At 43.3% G+C, this 21,957-nt stretch overlaps 1 protein-coding gene across 3 annotated transcripts in view; it reads right to left on the bottom strand.

The window, feature by feature from the left end:
* Positions 1-385: 385 nt before the first annotated feature.
* Positions 386-21,957, bottom strand: part of col4a6 (collagen, type IV, alpha 6) — a 125,522-nt gene continuing 103,950 nt past the window's right edge. The window contains exons 18-50 of one of the 3 annotated variants that reach the window (XM_030430930.1): positions 21,064-21,133; positions 20,853-20,963; positions 20,604-20,750; positions 19,993-20,046; positions 18,127-18,222; positions 17,219-17,376; positions 16,909-17,091; positions 16,641-16,824; positions 14,808-14,852; positions 12,656-12,727; positions 11,783-11,890; positions 11,451-11,669; positions 11,199-11,357; positions 10,760-10,768; positions 8,588-8,758; positions 8,357-8,500; positions 8,152-8,274; positions 7,874-8,055; positions 7,728-7,791; positions 7,570-7,644; positions 7,357-7,464; positions 7,172-7,279; positions 7,018-7,089; positions 6,729-6,848; positions 6,529-6,645; positions 6,235-6,396; positions 6,025-6,123; positions 5,754-5,906; positions 5,356-5,472; positions 4,567-4,758; positions 4,310-4,481; positions 4,108-4,222; positions 386-3,990 (exon numbers count right to left, since the gene is read on the bottom strand). In XM_030430930.1, coding sequence (XP_030286790.1) covers positions 3,730-3,990; positions 4,108-4,222; positions 4,310-4,481; positions 4,567-4,758; positions 5,356-5,472; positions 5,754-5,906; positions 6,025-6,123; positions 6,235-6,396; positions 6,529-6,645; positions 6,729-6,848; positions 7,018-7,089; positions 7,172-7,279; positions 7,357-7,464; positions 7,570-7,644; positions 7,728-7,791; positions 7,874-8,055; positions 8,152-8,274; positions 8,357-8,500; positions 8,588-8,758; positions 10,760-10,768; positions 11,199-11,357; positions 11,451-11,669; positions 11,783-11,890; positions 12,656-12,727; positions 14,808-14,852; positions 16,641-16,824; positions 16,909-17,091; positions 17,219-17,376; positions 18,127-18,222; positions 19,993-20,046; positions 20,604-20,750; positions 20,853-20,963; positions 21,064-21,133 — 4,170 coding nt within the window. In that variant the 3' untranslated portion in view covers positions 386-3,729. The remainder of the gene's footprint in view (positions 3,991-4,107; positions 4,223-4,309; positions 4,482-4,566; positions 4,759-5,355; positions 5,473-5,753; positions 5,907-6,024; positions 6,124-6,234; positions 6,397-6,528; positions 6,646-6,728; positions 6,849-7,017; positions 7,090-7,171; positions 7,280-7,356; positions 7,465-7,569; positions 7,645-7,727; positions 7,792-7,873; positions 8,056-8,151; positions 8,275-8,356; positions 8,501-8,587; positions 8,759-10,759; positions 10,769-11,198; positions 11,358-11,450; positions 11,670-11,782; positions 11,891-12,655; positions 12,728-14,807; positions 14,853-16,640; positions 16,825-16,908; positions 17,092-17,218; positions 17,377-18,126; positions 18,223-19,992; positions 20,047-20,603; positions 20,751-20,852; positions 20,964-21,063; positions 21,134-21,957) is intronic. The other 2 variants (XM_030430931.1, XM_030430932.1) reach the window with 2 other exon arrangements.

Below are 21,957 nucleotides of genomic sequence, written 5' to 3'. Positions count from 1 at the left end.
AATTGAAACGTTTTGGATTCATGCACCACTGAGCAGATTTGAATGGACGGGGATCTCTGTCTCCATGGCTGTGTCCAGATATAATTCAACACCCCTGGTCTGGACAGGTAGCTGCATGGCTAACAGAGGCTAACTAGCTAATGACAGCTACAGTAAGTAGCATTTAGCGGTTACTTTAAGTTGTTTTCTGGCAATAAATGTAAGTCAAAAGTACAATTAAAAGTAAATTATACAAACATCTACATGTGTATAAAACCTAGTTTGATGTCTGATATTTAATACAACTTTGTTTGGGGATGAAATCAGTCTCAAGCTTCATGATATTAATGTTTATTCTTAACCTTCACAACGACTACAGCGAAACAAACCACACGTTATGTTCTCAGTTAGTTTAGAGACTTTATTTCAAAGTGTGTGAGCACAGAAATACACATTACAGCAACAGACACGTTATAACCATTTCTTGTTATGGATCCTCTTTGAGGAAAACTGCATTTCTTCTGTCGCTCCAGGCACTTACAGGATGCTGCTGCGTTAAACATCCTCGGTTTCAGGAACGTGGGGGTAAAAGACCGAACAGACAGTAAAAACAGTTGTTGCGTCTGCTGAATTGTCAGTGTTGAATATATTTTCCATATAAAAACAATAATCCTAAAGGCAATTTTTTTTTCTCCGTAATATTTAATGTACACATATTTATCTTCCCATTCCCTCCCATCTCAGTACATAAAACCAGGGGATAGTATCATGACTTAGGTAAAATAATTACAATCTAGATTACAAAACAACAAAGGCTGGCAAAAAAAAAAAAGAAGGAAAATAAAAGTAACATGTGACGTAAAGTAATAAAAATCAGGGCTACCAGCAGAGAGACAGAGCTATGTGCTGACACAGCGGTCATAGTGGTTACACGTCACCCAGTGGAGCTTTCACTGTCCGAGGATAAGCAAACCAGAGTCCATAGAAAAAACGGTTGATTCTGGTCTTGTGTGTCTGCACACTGCAAACCAAACTCATTGTAAAAAATGATCGATTCTGATCTTTTCTTTGCGTGATTCTGCAACTACAGTTCAAGCCACTCAAGACATGAGAAACCACTTTAAATGTAAACAAATATCATTTCTAATGTTTACAAAGTATTTGATTAGTCTTAGCTTCTCAGTCGAGACGTTTGATTTACATTGCAAACCAGACTCAATGCAAAAAATGATCAATTCTGATCCCTCTTTGTGTACTGCAGTCAGCCATTCAAGACATTTGGAACCAAATTAAACGAAATTCTAAGTTTGTAAGTCTTTGCTTATTTCTGCAACTCAGTCGAGACTTTTAATTTCCATTGCAAACCAAACTCAATGCAAAAAATGACGAATTCTAATCCTACGTTTCTTTGCTTATTCTTGCAGCTTGTTCAAAGCTTTTATTTTACATTGTGAACCAAACTCAATGCAAAAAATTATAAATTTTGATATTGCATGCCGTTATTTGCTACCACAGTATTTATCAGTCACAAATAATGGCTGCAAAATCCACATTTACAGGCAGAGAACTTCTTCCTCGATCTTATCCCGGGACAGAGAAATGACACATAGACTGGAAGGAAAAAATGAAAAACAAAATAAAGAGCCAACAGCATTATAGACTTTTGCTCTAACATACTTTGCTGGGAAAATACAGTAAGCACTATGTACAGCAATAATTAACAATCTATCAGAGTGTGTGTGTGTGTGTGTGTGTGTGTGTGTGTGTGTGTGTGTGTGTACTTTGGTCACAACATAAGGAGAGAAAGGTGTGAAGGTGAAAACATGCCCCTTTGATTTGACTTGTTTGTTGGTTCTGACCCATTTGAGTTTCACATCAGTGCAATATATATATAGATATATATATATAAATGAATGGGTGGCCTCATTCAAGTCATTCTTTCCTACAGCTGACTGTGGCAGAGGTTCTGTTTTATTTTTTTTGTTTTAGAGGAAAAGTGCTGGTGAGCCTTGTTATTGCGTGCAGTTTAATACGAACGTGTTTTTAAATGTTGCCTGTTCAAGTCAAACGTCAGGGTGAAGTAGCACCGTAGAGTCGTATATGTGAAATATACATTAAAGAGTAAAGCCGGTCGTTTCGCATGTTTTTGCAGGATAACTATACATTATTATTACAGTTTTGGACACATTTCCTAAAATCTAGGCGGTTATTGGTTTAAAATAATGTTTGTAAGCTTTTAAAAACAACTTGTGGAGATTTGTAATTTCCTTGATATAACAAAAATCTACGGAAGTTGCCTTTTTTTGGAATGGTGTACTTTTCGTTTAAAGTGCCATGAGCTCTTTCTTGGAGGAGATTTGATGTTTGACACCTTACAAACATTATTTTCTATCGTTAGAAACTGAGATCCAGAAGTCGAATAATGAGCAAATATGGAAACTCTGGTTATTTCCTGCCTTAAACAACTCTGTCGAGACTTTCAGTTGACATTATTAGCCAAACTCAATGTAAAAAATGATGATTTTTCATGTTAAATGTCTTTTTTTATCACTGCAACTCAATCGAAACGTTTACGTAGATTCAAACCATACTCAATGTAAAAAATGACGAATTCTGATCTTTAGTTGCATGTGAATGTTAATGTAAAAAACTATACATTGGGATCTTGCATGACTTTGTGTGCTACAGAGAGTCATTTGAGACTTGATTTACGTTGCAAACCAAACTCAATGCAAAAAAAGACAGATTTTCGGCAAAGAATCGCTCTGTAAGTTCTGAGACTTAATATCTGACAACTGAAATTTATTATTTTCTATGTTGTTTATTGAGAAAAAATGGAAATTATGAAGCGGCTGTTAAAAAAATCGGCTGCTGTTTGTCCAGAATCTGGTTTAAAGCAAAAACTATCAATCGGCTTCAGGACAGTTGCACTCTGGCGGCTGATTTTTTAAAATCTTAGACGCCTTTCGATACGTTTCCTTAAATGCACGAAGACGCGCGTTAACAACAGCAGTCATGCAACTTAAACTTCACCTCGAGCAAAGTATCAAACTGTTGTATGATGAAGGTATTCCTGAAAAAAAATGCGAAACCACCAGTTTGTTTTTCAAAGGGCGACATGATCTGTAACATAACCGCGGTAAAAGTGGTGTCAGCTGGGCGTAAATACAAAAATAAGCAAAGTTTTAATGGCGGCTGTGTCACTGAACCTGCCGTGTGTCGTCTACTTCGGATCGATCAGCTCAGAAACGAATGTTAAGACCTTAAGATTTATAGCTGTGTTGGACTTTACCGTCTGAACCGACTCATCTGAAGCTACGTGTTAGCGGCGCAGTGCTAACCGAAAAAGGTTGTGGTGGTGGTGGTGGTGGCACTCTCCGAGGTAGCCGAGAATGATTCCCGCCAAAAAAAACCAAAAAAAAAAAAAACCGTAACGAGATAAAAACACAAGACACAAAATAAAAACACAGAGAACATAAACATTAGCACCATTGTCAGTGATAATCTAGAGGAGAGCCGTCACACTGGAGCCCTCCTCGTCCTTTAAAACAAGCCATTCATTCCTAAAGCGGATCAGAAACCCTAAAAACGACCTCGATCCTGCACCCACCAGTCATTTTCAGTCAGTCACATGTTCTTGTTTTTTCTTATAGATTTCTTTACAGATCATCTCATCCTCCGTCACCTCTTTATTTTAGTTTTCCTCGGAGGCGTTCTCGTCACCGCCTCCTCCCTCCGTTTCACCTCCTCCTACAAGAGCTTGCTGCAGACTTGGCAGCGGCTGACTCTGGAGCGCTCCTGGCCTCCCTTCAGGGTCTCCTGCCCGGGCGAGTACACAAACTCCTGCCTGGGGTCCACGGTGGTGAGCCAGAAGCTGTACTTGTTGGCGAAGTAGTGGCAGGTGCCCTTGGCGCCGTTGCACTCGATGAACGGCGTCGCGCGGAAGTCCTCCAGGCAGGAGCCGGGAGACACCAGGGACTGACCGCCGCCCTCGGCTCCCGCTGCCGTGTGCTGCAGATGAGAGATTTACACCGTTTTAGTCTTGGTTTTATTCAGTGAGGATATTTTATTGAACTTGTGTTTTATTTCCGGGGCCTTGATGTAAGACACTTCAAGCCTGCAGTTTACCATGAGGAAGGAGTATCCTATCCAGAGACTCCTCCAGCCGGGAGGACAGGTCGGGATGGTCATGTCCTGGCTGTGGACCGCCACGGCCTGAGACGGCGCCTCACACACCGAACACCTGGAGACAAACACCTTTGATGAATACACGCCACGTTTGTGTGTGTGTGATCCTAACACTTCGCCGAGCTAAAGCGTTGCACGATACCTGCTGATGTATGGCTGGATCTGCCCCTCGGCCACAGGCATCATGGGTATGGACGCGGTCGTGGAGAGCCAGTAGGATTTGTCGTTGCGGCTGGCGTAGTAGCAGACCTCGTTGGGGGAGCAGTAGAGGAAGGGGATGGTGCTGAAGCGGGGGAGGCACGACCCGGGCTGACCTGGAGACAGAGAGAGGAGAGAGAGGAGGTGTTACACCGACGGATAAAGGACCGTAGCAGCATCGGTATTAAAGCGTCTCCGTACCGAGGTCCTGGTTGTGAGCCTTCTCCTGTCCCTCCACGTACAGCAGGCTGTATCCGTCCCACAGCTTGGCCATGCCCTGAGGACACATGGGGACCTGGGAGTTCTGGCTGTGCGTCACCAGAGTGTAGCCAATGCTGGAACCGCGGCCGACGGACCCAGGAACGCCGGGACGACCGGCTTTACCGGGCTGACCTAGAAACAAGAACAGAGGGAAAGTTTGACCGCTGCTGTAAGTGTTGAATTTTAATAGTTTGTTTATATTTGACAAGCTCATCTACATCTGTAGTCCCTGGAAATTAATATTGTAGTGTAATAAACACGAAGACGTCAAGAACGACAGATGATCAGAGGGTTCTTACACCTCGTATTGACAATTTCAAGCACTTTTCAAGCCTTTCAAGGTGCTTTTTCAAGGTTTTCCAGCAACTTACGTCCGTGGTAAATTAGATTTATATTTACAGATACACACACAAAATTATCATTTCACTTTGACACTTTAAATCAGATGTTATTGTGCTATAAAACAACCAATTATGATCATAGTTTCATGACATGAGTGAAAAAATAAATAAAAACAAGTACCACATTAAATTAAAGTGTCTATAAGGATTTCCAGCACCCGTACGAACCCAGAAAAGAGGTTCTGTTATCAAATATATATAAAAAATATATAAAAGACGTGTCAACAGTCTGTCTTTGTCCAGATTTTATGGCATTTCAAAACCAGAAACATTTGTTATCAAGCGCTTGGAAATAAGCTTCATCGCTGACTGACAGATGGATACTGACCTTGTTCTCCAGTGGGTCCCGGGAAACCAGGAGGTCCGGCGTCACCGATTGTTCCGGGCAGACCAGCAGGTCCAGTCCTGCCAAGTTTACCAACGGGACCGGGACGACCCTTTGGACCTGCAGCAGGAGAGTTTTCAAACAGTCGTTTATTTTCACTTCTATTTCTACCAGAGAAAAACTGTTCGATCTGTAATCACGACTTCTGTTTTCCGTTCTGTCCGGTGAACAGAAAACTACAGCCAGAAGCTAAGTAGCTTAGCTTAGCTTAGCATAAAGACTGAAAACTGGAGGGAACTGCTAGCCTGGCTCCGTCCAGAAGTCAACAAAATCTAACAGCACCTCTTGAATTCACTCGTTAAGATGTTTTGTCTCCTTCAGGAGCTGTTTTCACTCCTCACCTGGACGTCCGGGCATTCCAGGCTGACCGGGCTCCCCAGGGAAACCGGTGCCTCCGCTCTCGCCAGGATAGCCTGAGTCTCCAAACTGTCTCGGCAACGGAGGAAGAGAATAAGGAAGCACAGATCCGGGGTAACCCTTACGACCCTGACGCCCTGGTGAGGACGGGATGGAGAAGGAGAAGGATGGAGGATGCCGGGAAGATACAGGATGAGTTGTGAGCCAAACAAAGAGAGAACGCTGGTGGAAGAGTAAACTGTGAAGTCGTCCTACCTGGAGATCCCTTCTCTCCTTTTAATCCATAGTAACCAGAGTCACCGGGGAAACCCTTAAGACCGGGACCGCCGCTGAAGCCGGTCTCACCTCGTTCGCCTGAAAAGCAGAGATACAAAGTTTTACTTTATCAATTCATCTTTTAGGAGAAACACAGAAATGTTTAGGTGGAATATTTTTGACTAAAGCCAGCACAGAGATCCACTTCACCTTTGAAACCAGAACTGCCGGGGGATCCGAGGCCTCCGGGGCCTCCTGAGTCTCCTTTTCTACCAGGGGATCCGGGGAAGCCCGGGAGCCCAGGGTCACCTCTGTCTCCCTGGGCTGTGCCTGGACCGGGCGGCCCGGGAGGACCTGGACGACCTTGAAAACCTGGAGGAGAGAGGAGAGGAGATTAGAGGAAAGGAAAAGAGAGGCGATGAAATTAAAGGAACTTTGTGTTGAGGAAAGGAAAAAGGAATTAAGAAATGTAAGGGGAGATAATTACATTTAAAAAGTACTTACCGTACTCTCCATCCAGTCCAGGCAGGCCAGGGTCACCTTGTGGTCCAGGAATATCTGACCCTACAGTCGGACCTGGAGGTCCGGACCGACCGGGGAACCCTGGGAGTCCAGGACCACCTGACACAAAAATGATTCATTGTAATATAATACATCCCATTACAATCAATCAGTATTTCTACTCCCCTTGAAGTCAGCCTCACCTGAGTCTCCTCTCTCTCCCTTCGCTCCGGGGTATCCTGGACCTCCTGGGTAGGAGATGCCTCTCTCTCCCTTCTGTCCTGGAATACCAGGGGCACCCGGGCGACCTCCGATGTTCACACCTGGATCCAAACACAACAAAACCATCAACATCTTCAACACGCGTCGCTACTTCGTGAGTGCGAGTCGTTGTTTTCTTCATGGCTTTAATGACTCACAGAAGCATAAAAACAAGTTAACAGTTAAAACAAATACATCATGAGTGTCGGGTGTGTGTGATGAGGTCCTTGCCTGGGGTTCCAGGAACACCCTTAGGTCCACCAAGTCCATTAAGTCCGTCCAAACCAGGGGATCCAGGCAAGCCTGCAAAACACAACGCAGTGAGCATCGTCCTGTTGAGTTCTGCTGTCTCATTTGTAAACACAAATCTCTCTCTCTCTCTTACCTTTGGTTCCAGGGCCTCCAGGACCTCCAGGACCTCCAGGAGACCCGTCTCCTCCTCTTCTTCCAGGGTAGCCGGACTGCCCCTTCGGCCCGGGGAAACCAGGAGAGCCTGCGGAGGTGAATGTGTTACTATCTGACCCTGGCTTCCTCTGAATGTGAGAGCAGGTCATGTGAGGTCTCTCTCACCCATTATTCCAGGACGACCTCCTTCACCAGGAGTTCCCTTCGCTCCGGGGTAACCTGGACCTCCTGGGAAGCCGTTGTCACCGGGGGCGCCGTCATTGGCACGACCACCTGAGGAAGAGATCAACACCTGGTGAATTGACGGCTTTAACCATCCTCCCAAAGCTACGGCAGGTCAGAGAGGAAACACAATTTTCTTTTTTACTTTAGTTTTACCTGGGTAGCCTGAGTCTCCTGGTTGTCCTTTAGCTCCTGGACCTCCAGGATAACCAAATGTATCTCCGGGTTGACCTGAGGAACAAAACATGTGAGTCAAAGGATGGATTTACGTTTTAAAACATTCATAGACAGGCACTCTGAATGTTTACACTCACCTTTACCACCAGGACGACCGAACTCTCCAGGGTTTCCAGGTAAACCAGGTGCGCCATCATCACCCTGAAAGACGCCATCAGAACGTGAATCTCAGCAGTTGAATCTGTCGCACGTTACAGATTTTCAAGCGTGTGTCTTTTCTTACCCTTGGTCCAGACATGCCGGGGAATCCCATGATTCCAGATTCTCCCTTTTGTCCAGGGTAGCCTGGACCTCCCGGTCGCCCTGGGAACCCAGGATCTCCCCGCTGTCCTTTACTCTGCTCGGCGTAACCAGGAAGTCCGGGGAGACCCTGACGACCGGGCAGTCCTGGATAACCTTTGTCACCTGAATCAAATCATCAGAAAATGTCAGATTTGTAACCTCAAAATTCATTTTTAATTAATTTGAGAACTCTGTGTCTCAAACAGGAAGTTGCGTTACCTCTGGGTCCGGGGAAACCAGGAGGGCCGTTGCTTCCAGGGGTTCCAGGTTCTCCTTTCTCCACATACTCTTGTCTAGCAGGAGGAGATGGCAAGCCGGGGGGTCCGGGGTATCCTCTGTCACCTGCAGAGGGAAAACATGTGACTCTCACACTCGGCTCGAGCAGTAAATCTGATCCAATTCTGAACAGCTGTGGTCGCTCTACCTTTCAGTCCGGAGTACCCGGGGCCGCCAGGGAGTCCGTTTCTTCCAGACCCTCCACTCTCTCCTTTCCTTCCAGGGAACCCTGGGCTTCCGGGGCGACCTGGTAGTCCAGGGAAGCCCACCAGTCCTGGGAAACCAATCTCACCTGTGGATGAACACAAGAGGATCAACATTATTGTCTCTGTGAGAGGAAGAAGATAAACTGTGACAACCAGCAGCAGCCCCAGCCTACCCTTGCGTCCCGGTATTCCTGGAATTCCGTCTCTAGTTCCCGGTCCGGGAAGTCCAGGGGGTCCCCTTGGGCCTGGTGTTCCAGGGAAGCCGGGCAGTCCTGGGGTTCCCTTCATTCCAGCAGGCCCTGGGAAACCTGGGTCTCCTCTGTCTCCCTTGCGTCCAGGGAAACCTGGAGGTGGACGACGATGATGATGATGATGGGGGACAGACGGGAGAGAGATTTAGCCAGGCGCTAATAATCTGTATTTTACGTTACGTTACATTACGTTACGTTACGTTACGTTACGTTACGCTACGTTACGTTACGTTCACCTTCTCTGAAAGTCATTAAATATAAACTTACCTTTACTGTCATTATAAATCAACTTACCTCCAACACAAACAAACAAAATCAATTCATGAATTATTTCTATTCTGAACACACAGAAAAGCAAAAACATTAGATGACAATTTAAACACTCATTACATTGCGTTGGCTGCAATTGCACTTGTGGCTGATTTCAGACAAACACGCAGGGATTTAAAATGTCCAAACGTTTGCTGGATCAAATCTGTGATCATTTAAGTGCAATTCCAGACTGAATTAGCGAGATTCAACAACCGTCTAAAGTTGTTGTTCGTCCTAGAAGGAGCACACTACCTGCTACTGTTTACATTCTTAAAGGAGAACTCGTTTTCAACACATCCACACAGATATCAGCCCGACTTGTCCCTAATCTGGTGTTAATTACACGCAGGGGATGTGTAGAAAAAGTCCTTTTTAAGAGCGTATCAAAAGCCTCTATGGTTAAACAGCATTGAGTCGTCACACAAGCTTTTTGCAATAAAAAGGAATAAACGCACATCCAGTAAAGATTTGACTTGGAGGTGTAATTGAAGGTGTTAGTGCTGGCTGCAAATATTAAAAAAACAAACGTCAGGAGACACATTTCATTGACAGAGCTTCATGTTTCTGAATCTCTCGCAGATAAAAATGTCCATCTGAAGCCATCGTTCGGAGTTGTATTTGTTCAATCAGCGAGTGTGAGGCGTTCACTTCCATCACAAGTCATTTAAATACACAAATATATACCTTTAAAAACAGATTTTAAACCCCACATGCATTGCAGTTAAGGTGTAAAGAAACCAGAAAATATTCACATCGAAGCAGCTGGAATCAGAGATATCTGACTTTTTCTCCTTTAAAATGACTCAAACTGTGATTAATCGATTACCAAAATAGTTTGTTGTATTTGTTCAATCAGTCCTTCAGTCTGGGTGTGAGGCGTTCACTTCCATCACAAGTCATTTATACCCTTAAAAACAGATCTTAAACCCCACATGCATTGCAGTTGGAGTCAAAACATCCATCTTCGAAAAAACCAAAACAAAAATCTGCTTATCTTCCAGAAATCTCATAAGTTTGTAAAATGTGTCCAGAGGGGGCAGCAGATCACCAGGCTAACCGACGACCGCTGCTCTTTGCTAGCTGACCTTGGCTGTAAGCTAGCTACCATTAGCTAATTAGCTCAACCTGGCTAAGCAGCCTTCCAGGTTGTTTTTTCTGGCCACATCTTACAAATCAACCTTTACGGAAACTTTTCCTTAATTCCTTTCTCCAGTGCTTCTCAAAGATTTAGCCGTGCATGTCGGCATCAAGAGGTCATTTGGAATAAATGAAATAAAAAGTTTCAACCTTTAATTTAAAAAAAAAATACCAATAAAGGAGATAAATGACATCTTATAATGTATCAGTGGGGAATTGTGATCGTATGTGTTGAAAGATTTAACAAGTTTAGACCCACGTTCACATGGAATATTTTCTGTTTGTGATATAAAACTTGGCCAAACTAAGTTTTGTATGTTGATAAGAGTCGTGGATAAAAGTTTGGGTGGGCGCCTCCGAAGATTTTCTGATTTCAAAATATGTGCGTGTTGCTCTTAAATTCGGGAATGGCTTCCTGAGAATAAAATTAAAATGAAGAGGTTTTACTGTGACACCTCCCACACTGACTGACTGCAAAATTAACCAACGGATGGGTGGAGATGGACATTTTTTTATCTGGCGTTCAGATGAGAAATGTAGACCAGGCGGAGATGCTGAGAAACACTAATGCACGAAGAGCAGGAGGATAGAGAGATGGAAGCAATGGATGGAGGGATGGATGGATGAGAGGGGAGAGTGTCTCACCTTGGCAGCCTACAGCGAATGACCCAACACCAAGAAAAAGGATGGAGGGATGAGAGGATGGATGGAGAGAATGGTGGTGGTGTTGTAGGAAGGAGGGAGGAAAAAAAGAAAGGAAAGGAAACACGGGACAAAGAGGAATATAAAAACAGGAGAAGGAGACAAATTCTTTTGGGTGATGTAGCGTTCAAATACACAACGAGAAAACAAAAACTGTGAACGTCTGATTCATAGATGGAGGGAATGTGGAAGAGACACAGTGAGAGGAGGGAGGGAAGGAACCAACACTGAATGAGAAGTTAAAGACAAGATCAAAACTAAATAAAACGTTTTGTTCTTTTACTATAAATCAAGCTACAAATACAGAACATGGAGTCTAAAACTGGACTAAATTAAACAGAAGTCTGGTTGGAAACACTGTTCACTGGATCCTTCTCCTCACCTGGCGATCCGCTCAGTCCTCGATTGCCAGGAAGTCCGGGTTGGCTGGGGATGCTGCCGAATGCTTCGCCTGGAGGTCCGATAGCACCGGGCCTACCGGGAATTCCGTCGAATCCACGCTCTCCCTTCAGCCCAGGAACGCCGAAGCGTCCATCGGCGCCTGACAGAGGAAGAAAGCGTGAGCATCAAAACTCGTCCCATCAACCGCCAATGGAAACACAGTGAATGTGAGTCTCTCTGTCCTCGGACCCACCAGGTAATCCAGGTCCTCCCGGTGTCCCAGGCTGGCCCTTGTCTCCAGGGCCTCCCGGTATACCGTCCCTTCCTGGGGCTCCAGGTGTGGCTCCTAGTACCTCTCCGGGCTGACCCTTGGCTCCAGGGCGCCCTGAATCACCATCCTTACCCCTGGCTCCGTCATAACCCTGTGCTGAACCACCTGGAAGTCCAGGGTCTCCTCTAGGTCCGGGGAAACCTGCACGTAGAAAGACAGTGATGACATCAAGGCCCGCTTCTGATTAAAGTCCAGCTGCAGAGACAAATAGTCCCATAGTCAGGTTCCAGAAACAGACCACCGTGCAGGGTTACCTTGCGGTCCAGGCTGGCCTCCGTAACCGGAGTCTCCTCTCTCTCCTTTGGGTCCATCGAACCCTGGACGTCCAGGGCCTCCTGGGAAACCTGGCTGACCTTTAGGACCTGACAATGAAGCAGATTAACGTTTCACTTGCTTGGCCAAACAATATTCACACGTCGTCTGAGCCACACTAGCACAATCTTATGATTCTTTTTACATGTTTACGATTAGTTGTTTGGTCTAAACCCTAACCCCAAGAAGACGTCCTCAAATGTCTTGTGTTGGTCGACAACCCAAAGATTTTCAGTTTAGCGTCACAGAGGAGTAAAGAAACCAGAAAATATTCACATTAAAGCAGCTGGAATCAGAGATATCTGACTTTTTCTACTTTAAAATGACTCAAACTGTGATTAATTGTTTACCAAAATAGTTTGATCTTGCAGCTCCAGCGGTAACCACACATCACACACTGAAATCAACCCATTTTTAAGCTTTGTCTTAAAGTCGCTCCGTTGCTCCGTATATAGCGTAACAGAAGAGTAAAGAAACCAGAAAATATTCACATTAAAGCAGCTGGAATCAAGAGATATCTGACTTTTTCTACTTTAAAATGTTCTTTCAGTTACACATCGTTTCCAGAGACACAAACTGAAATTAACCCATTTTTAAGCTTTGTCTTGTGGATTTTAGCCAATTTCATTGCTCCATATACTAACCAAATGCTTCTCCTTCCATTAAAGAAACAAAAACAACCACAGCATTTGTCTTGACAACTGTAAAACCTTGGACATGTTGCATAAGAGAATTTTTAAAAGCTCTGGTACACAAAAAAAGGAACATTGACAAAAGAAGGACATACGTCTAAGAGACAAACATCTGAGTTGTACCTGGTCGTCCGGGTACACCGGGCACTCCGGGGTCTCCTTCCTCACCAGGTATGGTGCAAGGTAGCACTTGTCCTGGTAGCAGCAGTCACATACAGGTTAGCAATCACACTTTATATACATCATCAGACATAAACAGTGAAAGGAACGTAAACACCGGCTTATTTTCAGTTCTCGCATTCAGGCCCGGACCAAATACGACCACAAATTAAATGCTGTTAAAGGTGTTTTAATAACTAGTATTTGATCCAGGTCTGAATCAGTAAACACAAACAACAACAACAACAGAGTGATGTTCTATCTGAGCCAGATCATCGTCATCTTTAGCTACACAGCTAACAAACGTTAAATGCAGGCTTCATGTTTGATTGTCAATCGCCTCCATTCACGCTCTGCTCTCAGTACGTTAATCTGAGTTTGATCATGAAGAATTATCGTGTGTTTGTTGGTTTGAATGTCGTTAGTAGCAAATCGATCACGATGAATGATTGGGGGGGGGGCAGTTGATGACAGTTACAAACTCAGTCTTGTGTTTTCCTTCCCTCCCACATCCCTCACTGGTTAAGAAAGCACTTAGCAGAGGCAGGAGGGGGGCTTGAAACAAAAAAACACATGCGCCAGGTTTCAGCAGCTTTGATTGGAGGGAAGAGGAGAGTGTGACCGGCTGCGTCTGCTGCGAGGTGATGATTGGATGATTCAGACTGAAAACCTCGACTGTCAATCATCGACTGACTCGGCCAGAGTGGAATCCCTGAGACGCAGGGAGCTGGAGAGGCTTCCATCGGCTCCGTCGTGAACTAATGATTGACAGCGAGCTAACGTACACATGACTTAAACTATTTGTCTACCAGCCTTTTCTTTTTCTCTCTCGATCACCAGAGACTTTTCTTCTTTGAGTGACGCTCACCATGTGTTCACGCTGCAAACGATACGTCAGTTATTCCCTGGACAGCCAGCGTGAAACAGTGAAAATCACATTTTTACCTTTTTAAATAATCTGTGATAAAATTTACTTTAATAGTTTCCTTTCAGGTGCTTGTGGATCTATAGTTCAAGTATGAAACATATGATACATGTGAATCATGACTTATCATTTTTATCATATTTCTTCACATAAAATAGTCCAAAAACACCTAAAAACAGGCTGTGCTGTGCCGCAGAAGTGCATTTCTTCAGAATTTCTCCTTAAGTTATGTTGTCTTCTATTGATTTATTTTCAAGTATTTTATTTTTCAAGTGCCGTGAAAGATTTTTGGATCTTTAGTCAAAGTTTACAGGAACAAGAAGGGTTGAAGGCGAAAGGAAGAACGTCTTTTTTTTCACTAACAACGTCCTAAATTTCTTTTATAATTTGGATTAAACGCAAAAAAATCCTGTTTTCTTACAGTACAATTAATCTATCCTGGCGAAGAAATCGTCATACTAATACTCACAAAAAATATGTTGTATTGATTTTTTCTTTTCTTTTTCTTGCTCCAATTTGCAAATAACATGATGTCAGTTACTTTTGTGGCACCCATCAGAAAGTTTTGGTAGCTTGTTATTAGAGTGTTGGACTAATTAACCACAAACAGTAATATATTTTCTGAGTTGTTCATCATAGCATAATCATAAAGAAATGCTTAAGATCTGAAACATCATCATTTGCATGCATCTTATTATTACTACAACTTTGATTAATTTCATTTTTTACTCTTGGGCGTCAACATTTGCCTTGAATCCACTTTTGTTCCACTGAATGCTGCTTTTTTCCTTTAAATACCTTCATCTGAGCCTAAATCAGCCTCAAAGTTTGAGTGTTTTTTGAGTGTTTAACTTAACTTAAACTTAACTGAACTACTCAAGTTTTTTAAGATCTTAAACCAAGTTTTTATGTGTGTTAGTTTTAATCACACTACTGTTATTAGCCGGAATACAGTGACGTGTCAACCGGGTTGTCTGCATCATGAACACATGAGAAAACGATGTTTCTAGCATCACTTCCTGTCTTTCCTGGCCTCTACTTTGGTATAACTTCCTGCTCCAATGTTTCCTTCATATAGAATGTGTATTGGATATTTCTATGAATATCCAGTTGGCAGAAAAATAAATACAAGTTTTCTCCCGGGGGTTCGTTCACTTTTTTCTCGGTGGATGAAAAAAGTTAGTTACCCACCCGTTCCCTCTCCGGCGTCATTAACCCCTTCACAGCTGTTTTCACCTGGACAGATACACATGCACAAGGTATAAAGGTCAGAGAGGTGGAGGGATGGATGGATGGAGAGAGAGAGAGAGAGAGAGAGAGAGGGAGAGAGGGAGAGAGGGGAGAGGGAGAGAGGGGGTAGAAGATGGCAGCATACAAAGCCAGTCAGGGTCATTTGCATGCGCCAATAAAAGCAAATTAAATGTATCTCTTTTTCATCAAACAGATATCAGCAAAAATCAGCAAAAATCAGTTCCATTCAATTAATTCAAGGCTCATTCAAGTTAAAGCAAAAGCACATTTAAAAAAAATGCTCGCTTCAATGTCAAAGTGCTTAAAAAACAGGTTATTGCGCGACATGAGACGACAGAGGAGAGTTGTTTCCTCTCTCTCTCTCAGCTCATGTGAGCGACAATAACCTTCATATTAAAGAGCAAAAAAAAATGAATCAGTTGTGTTCAGCATTAGCGTCACGAGGTATGAGAGCAAACATTCATACTGAGGATGAGCGGCCAGCTGCTGCTGCTGCTGCTGCTGCTGCTGCTGCTGAGGAGGACCTTGTGTCGTTTAGTCTCAGAGAAGAAGAACCAGCAATACATCTTTACTTCCTCCTGACCTGATTCTTTAATTTGTGAGTTTTTCTTGCAGATGTTGGTTTCAAACTTGCTCTGCAGTTAGCTTTTGCTCGACCCAAATGGAGACGTCAAAGACAAGCAAGAAATCACGAATCATGCCCCTACAGAGCCTTTACTTTCCTACATTTAAGCCTAAATCGGTCTACAAATGTGACCGTGTTCAGTCGGCTTAAAGATCCCATTTTGTATTTGGCTTTAATAAGTTATAAAAAGACATTATAGTGCACTTAAAATTCTCATATTCAACTTTCATTTTCAACCAAGACAGGGTGTTCTTAGAGGTGCTGCAGAGATACAACTTAATATTTTGCTGGGTAGGTTATAAATTTCTTCCGGATCTGATAAAGGTCCAATATTATCTCATTTTCAGGTTTATACTTTTATGGGAGGTGTTCCCAAAAAAGAGTTTTCATGCCTTAATGTTCAAAAAACACATTATTATTCTCATACTGATCACCTCTATTCAGCCTCTGTCTGAATGTGCCTGTCTCCTCCTTAAAAAAAGCCCAGTCTGCTCTGATTGGTCGGCTCCTACAGGCCCGAGCAAGCTCCGCCCACAGTGTTTTCCCTCATCAGTGTTTGTCTTGAATGGTAATAGAATTCCTCTCACTTCCTCTGAGACTAAACGAGCACAGTAGCCATTTTTTGCGCGACCAGCATTGAAAATAATAAAATCACATCAATGTGCATCAATCAGTCAAAACTAACAGTTGAAGCAGTTTATGGATTATTGATTATTGGCTGCAGAAGAGGTGTATAAGCAACATTAATGGAGACCATTAATCGTGTAGTTAACAGGTTTGCTGCTGCAGCCGAGGCATGAAGGGCGGGAAGCTGCTGCTTTGGTGGGAGAGAAAAAAAAAATCTAACGAGAGCCACGTTGTCCCCCTTCCGCGTCCTGGAGACTGATCGAGGGACCAGATGTCCCTGAGAAATGTCCTCGGATGGGGTTTGAGGGTGTTAGGATGAAGTTGCTATGGTAACTAGAGTACATGGAGGATGGGACTGATCGGATGATGGAATGGATGTGTGGTCGGGGAGGTTCACCTGTGAGGAGAATATGACATCCACCCACACACACACACACACTTTCTTTAACGCTCTGTCTCACAAAGTCAAACATACACACACACACGCACACACGCACACACACACACACGTCGTCACTTACCTCTCGGTCCAGGTGAACCTGGTGTCCCTGGCAGCCCCGGTATTCCGGGGTCTCCAGGCTCTCCACGAAAGCCGGGCGTTCCGAGGTAGCCGACGCCGGGCTCACCAGGGCCGCCGGGACGACCCTTAGCCCCCGGGTAACCTGGGAAACCTTTCTCTCCCACCGTGCCGTAGCCAGCGTCACCCTGGAGAAGAAAGAAAAGAAATGTTGCTTAATTTGAAAATAAAATCCTTTAATATACAAGAATAATTTTTGTCTCAGCACTCACTGGGGGTCCAGGGGATCCAGGGAAGCCAGGAAGGCCGTCTCTACCGGGTTTTCCAGTTTCACCTGTAGGTCCTCTGGGTCCAGTAGATCCGAGCTCTCCTTTCTCCCCGAGACCCAGGGTGGGGTAGTAAGATGCCCCCTTCTCTCCTTTACGACCAAAGAAGCCCCTGTCACCAGGACGACCCTGCAGGAGGACAGAAAGGACAGATTGTTGTTCAGAAACCCTCACACATACAGCCTCACTTAGAACACACTGAATGATTCAAAAACATTTAACACCTGTCAGCTAAAAGAGACCAAACTTCACTTACAGGAGGTCCCTGAACACCGCCGAAGCCCGGTGCACCGGGGTCACCAGGCTCACCCTTTCGTCCAGCGAAGCCGGGGGCTCCGTTGGTTCCTGGGGATCCAGGTAACCCAGAGAGTCCTGAGGTGCCTCGTCCGATGCATTCACAGTCGCCAGGATCACCTGGAGGATGGAGGGAGGGGGGCAACGAAGAAGGCAGGGAGAGGAGAGGAAGATGGATTCATTAAGAGTCGGTTGGAAGTGTAGAGGAAGAAGAGAAGCTAACCTTGATGTTAGCCTCTTCGAGAAGCTACTACTGATGAAAACCTGTTGGACAAGCTAACACCAATGTTAGCCTGTGGGAGAAGCTAACACTATTGTTAACCTTTCAGAGAAGCTACCACTTATGTTAGCTTGGCAGAGAAGCTAAAACTGTAGTTAGCATGTTATAGGAGTTAAAACCATTGTAGCCTGTTGGAGAAGCTAACATTGTAGCTAGATTTTTAGAGAAGCTGTTGTTATAGCCTGTTGAGGAGCTAACACTGTTGTTAGCCTGTTGAAGAAGCTAACACTGTAGCTAACCTTTTAGAGAAGCTGTTGTTAGCCTGTTGAGGAGCAAACACTGTTGTTAGCCTGTTGAAGAAGCTAACACTGTAGCTAGCCTTTTAGAGAAGCTGTTGTTAGCCTGTCGAGGAGCTAACACTGTTGTTAGCCTGTTGAAGAAGCTAACACTGTAGCTTGCCTTTTAGAGAAGCTGTTGTTAGCCTGTCGAGAAGCTAACACTGTTGTTAGCCTGTTGAAGAAGCTAACACTGTAGCTAGCCTTTTAGCGAAGCTGATGTTAGCCTGTTGAGGAGCTAACACTGTTGTTAGCCTGTTGAAGAAGTTAAAACCGATGTTAGCCGGTGGAAAATAAATGTTTTCGTGTGTGTACCTCTGACGCCTTTGTATCCCGTGTTACCGGGCCCTCCTCGTGGTCCAGGCAAACCAGGCTGTCCGGGGATACTTGAGGGGTAATCTGTGCCTGCACCTGCAAGCACACACACACACAAACTTGTGTTAAGTTAGATCAATTCGAGGTTGAAATGCTAAATTAACCACGAAGTAGCCCAAAATTATCTACCTATAAATCCTGTGATTTTTTGATTTCACACAGTTTGAACTTGAAGCTGAATTGCACTGAAGCAGGGTGTTAATGTGTTAAATTCCCGTCTTGGAGGAAGTTATTTTTTGATACAAACTTACAGCTAAATGTTTAAATATCGTCACAGTGCAAATGCAGCTTGGCGTCACAGTGTGAAATCAGGATTAGTCTGTCAGCATGTGATATGAAAGAGTTTAGCTGCTGCTGCTGCGGCTGCAAGATGACAGATGCTCGTTTAAAGCATTACCTCGTTTATATTGTGTGAAAATATAAAACAGAATACTCAGCATGAACCGATTCAGTGATTTTATATGGACTGTAAAGGCTAAGAGCTGCTCGTTCATCTGATGTCTGTGTGTTTGTGGGGAAAGTGTAAATGCATTCTGGGTCTTTATGGTGGACAAGGTCAAAAGTCGACCTACTACTACTTTTCACAAGTAATTTCCTTAATGTAAAATTTCTTTGTCGAAGTTCAAGGATTTCAAATTGTGAGTAAGTGAGACTTTGAGTTTGAGTTTGAGATTCTCAGCCCCAAAACTACTGAAGCCCGGAGAATATTTAACCTCTGTAACGTAATTTAATTTTACACACTTGGTTCGAAATGGGATTAATGTGTTTGGTACAGAAGTCCTAAAAAAGATTTTTTTTCTTTTTTTTATCTGTGAAAACAAGTAAATATTTTTTTTTTCTTTGCCAGGGTAATTAAAAAACTTTTTTTTTTTTTTCAAAAAATCATAAATAAAGGTGATTTTTTTATGATTAAACTTTTTTATTGAATTTGTATTTTAAACTAAATATTTTGGCATATATTTATTATTGTTATTTGTTATTATTATCATTATCTATTTTACTTAAGAGGTGGAAAAAATTAGTTTTGTAAGCTGATTAAAATTTTTTAATTAACTTTCTTTTGGCCAGTATCTTCTATTTAATTTAGTTTTTTTAAACTTAAAAATGTTTTGTCATATAATAATAATTATTCTTATAATCAGAACAAAAAAATGCTGTCCCCTTCACTTGCAAAAATAACATTAATAAAAAAAAAAATTCTGTCCTGAAATTGAGAGATTTTGAGAAATTATTTGTTTTATTTCTCTCTCTCTCTCTTTTTTTTTTTTATCTCACTTTCTCTCTCAGGGCTTCCGTACAAATAACATCCATCCTACAAGTATCAAGAATGCAATATACCTTCCATTATATCACAGAAATTTTATATTTTTTAATATATTCCCAAAAATCTGAAAATCTCAAGTGTATAATAATCATCCGCGTTATTACTCTCTATGTTTTCCTTCGTTTAAACGCGTTTGTGCTTGAAAAAAAAAAAAAAAACTCCCTGTTTGTGAACAACACTGCTGCTGAGCCTTATGTCCATGTAAAATCAGTGAATCGTCTTCACAGCAGGCGACACCTTGTGGCCAAAGATGGGAAAAGCAGCCTTGGAGTCGAGAGAACCTCCCGTCCAAGTCTGAAGCCTCCGTCTGTTCTCAGCTGTACTTACCACCGCGACCCTCCACACAGTATAGCGTTAAATGATAACAAAAGCGGTTTGGCAGCGAGATACTGCCTGCTGAAAGTTGTGTTTGCTTGTTTTGAACTTTCTGCCTAATATTGCCATGGCGCTCATAGCAATATGGCCGCCTTTAGGGTACCTGCCTTTGGGCCTGGTGGACAACTCAGGATGGATGACGCAGGGCCCCTCGACCAATCCTTGGAGAACAGTTAAATGAGTCAACCATGATGCTTTAAAGTCTGCTTGTAGCTTTTTTTTTTAGCCATGAACTTGATTTTCTTATTGCGAATTCTGTGTGCAGCCCAGTTCCAAGACGATAGAGATGCTGCATCCTCATCTTTAAAAGTTTTTCATTCTAATTCACAACCAGTTTATTTTCATTTTTTTTAGCTCCTTTCACACAAAGGATCCAGCTTGTCTTAAAGAAAAGTAACTAACAGACAACATAAACAAGAGTTAAAGGGTAATTCTGGTATTCTTAAACTTGTACATCCGTTAGTCGGGATCCAAATGGACCCTTTCAAACACTGAAGTCACACAATAACACACGTAAAATTAGAGTTTTTTTCAATGGAGTCTGTTGGCGACCCGGTTTACGAATACCGGAATTACCCGGAGTTAAAAACATGGAGCCTCTTATTGGCTGCAAGGATCCTTTGGACCTTCATGGGTTTCTGTCTTAGCCACATGAAACCCTTATCACGACCACCTGTGAGGGAAAGAGCGGGTGTCAGTCGAGCCTGTGTGAACGTACTAGAAGGGCCTGGAGGTCCGGGGTTGCCGGGGCGTCCGGGGAGTCCAGGGGAGCCGGGGGAGCCCTCTGTGCCGTAGCCGGGTATGCCTGGGTCACCTGTCTCTCCCTTCGGACCTGGGGTCCCGGGGAAACCTGGCCGTCCACTACCTGCGGATGTGGAAGGAGGACAGGGGAGATGATGGATTTGGAGTTGCAGGATTTAAAGATTATTAAACCGCCTCGGATGATGTTTGTGTCTGTATATATCACCTGAACCAAAACCACCAATGCCTGGTTGGCCTGGAGCTCCTGGGAATCCTGGAGCTCCTAGGTCACCACGGGGACCGGGCAGGCCACCTAGACCTGGGTCACCTGGAGGTCCTGCAGCCAATCAGAGAAGAGACGGAAGTGGACTTGGAAAGTTGTACGTGATTAAATGATCCGTTAAGCTAGTGGTTTGGATTTGGTGTGCTTGTGTTACCTTTGACAGCGGTGCCAATATCACTAACGTAAGTTACAGGTCCTGGTGCTCCGGGGTCTCCCTGGTCTCCCTGTCAGACACATACAAACAGTTTAGGACAAAAGTTGCAACACTACTTCTGCTCGATTTGTTAAACTTATATCCTAGACCGGCATGAGAAAGACAGAGCTAAGAGCTAATGCCTCCTCGTATATTCAAAGAAAGATGAATTCCTAGTTCATAAAGCTCTTAATAACTTGGGACCAGCCTACAAGACCAGCTTGTGTTATTTTTTCAAGTTCTTCATGAACCCTTAGATCTTCTGCAGCTGTTGTTTTTTTTTACAACCTATTAATCATATATGAAAATCAGCTTCTTAGCTCAAGGCTACAAGAGATGCAAACTATTAACTGTCGTACTTCCCTTGTTTTATTCTTATCTTGGACATATTTTATTATTTGTGTGCCTTTTTTGTACATATCTCGATGTTCTTGGCATATATGTTCCTGCTATTTGTTGCTGAAGTCTACTCTGATCAACTTTTATAGGAAAAAGTTTAGTTATCTGGACACGTTTTTGCGTATGAGACGGTAAACGCTACGTCTCACGTCTGTATGGTAAGTATAAAAGTTAGCTCCATGAGTTGGTTAGCTTAACGTTAACCAAGCAAGTATAAAGACTTGAAACAAGGAGGAAGCAGCTCATGTAGCTCTGGTCCTGAGGTAAGAAACAAATCCATCTCTCATCAACAATTAACTTAACAATTAACATCTTATATTGAATGTGTATGAGTTAAAAGCGACGGCTAGCCAGCTTGTCTTTTAGCTCGCTAACTCCTGAAAACTATTCCCATAAGCTAACTATATAAATCCAACTATTCCTTTAAACTGAGTTAACGGCTTCATTATAAATATG

Source organism: Sparus aurata, chromosome 10 (genome assembly GCF_900880675.1).
Source record: "Sparus aurata chromosome 10, fSpaAur1.1, whole genome shotgun sequence".
In the NCBI taxonomy this organism is placed as follows: Eukaryota; Metazoa; Chordata; class Actinopteri; order Spariformes; family Sparidae; genus Sparus; species Sparus aurata.
The sequence above is the reverse complement of the archived record's forward strand: the minus strand, read 5'-3'. Positions and strand labels throughout refer to the sequence as shown.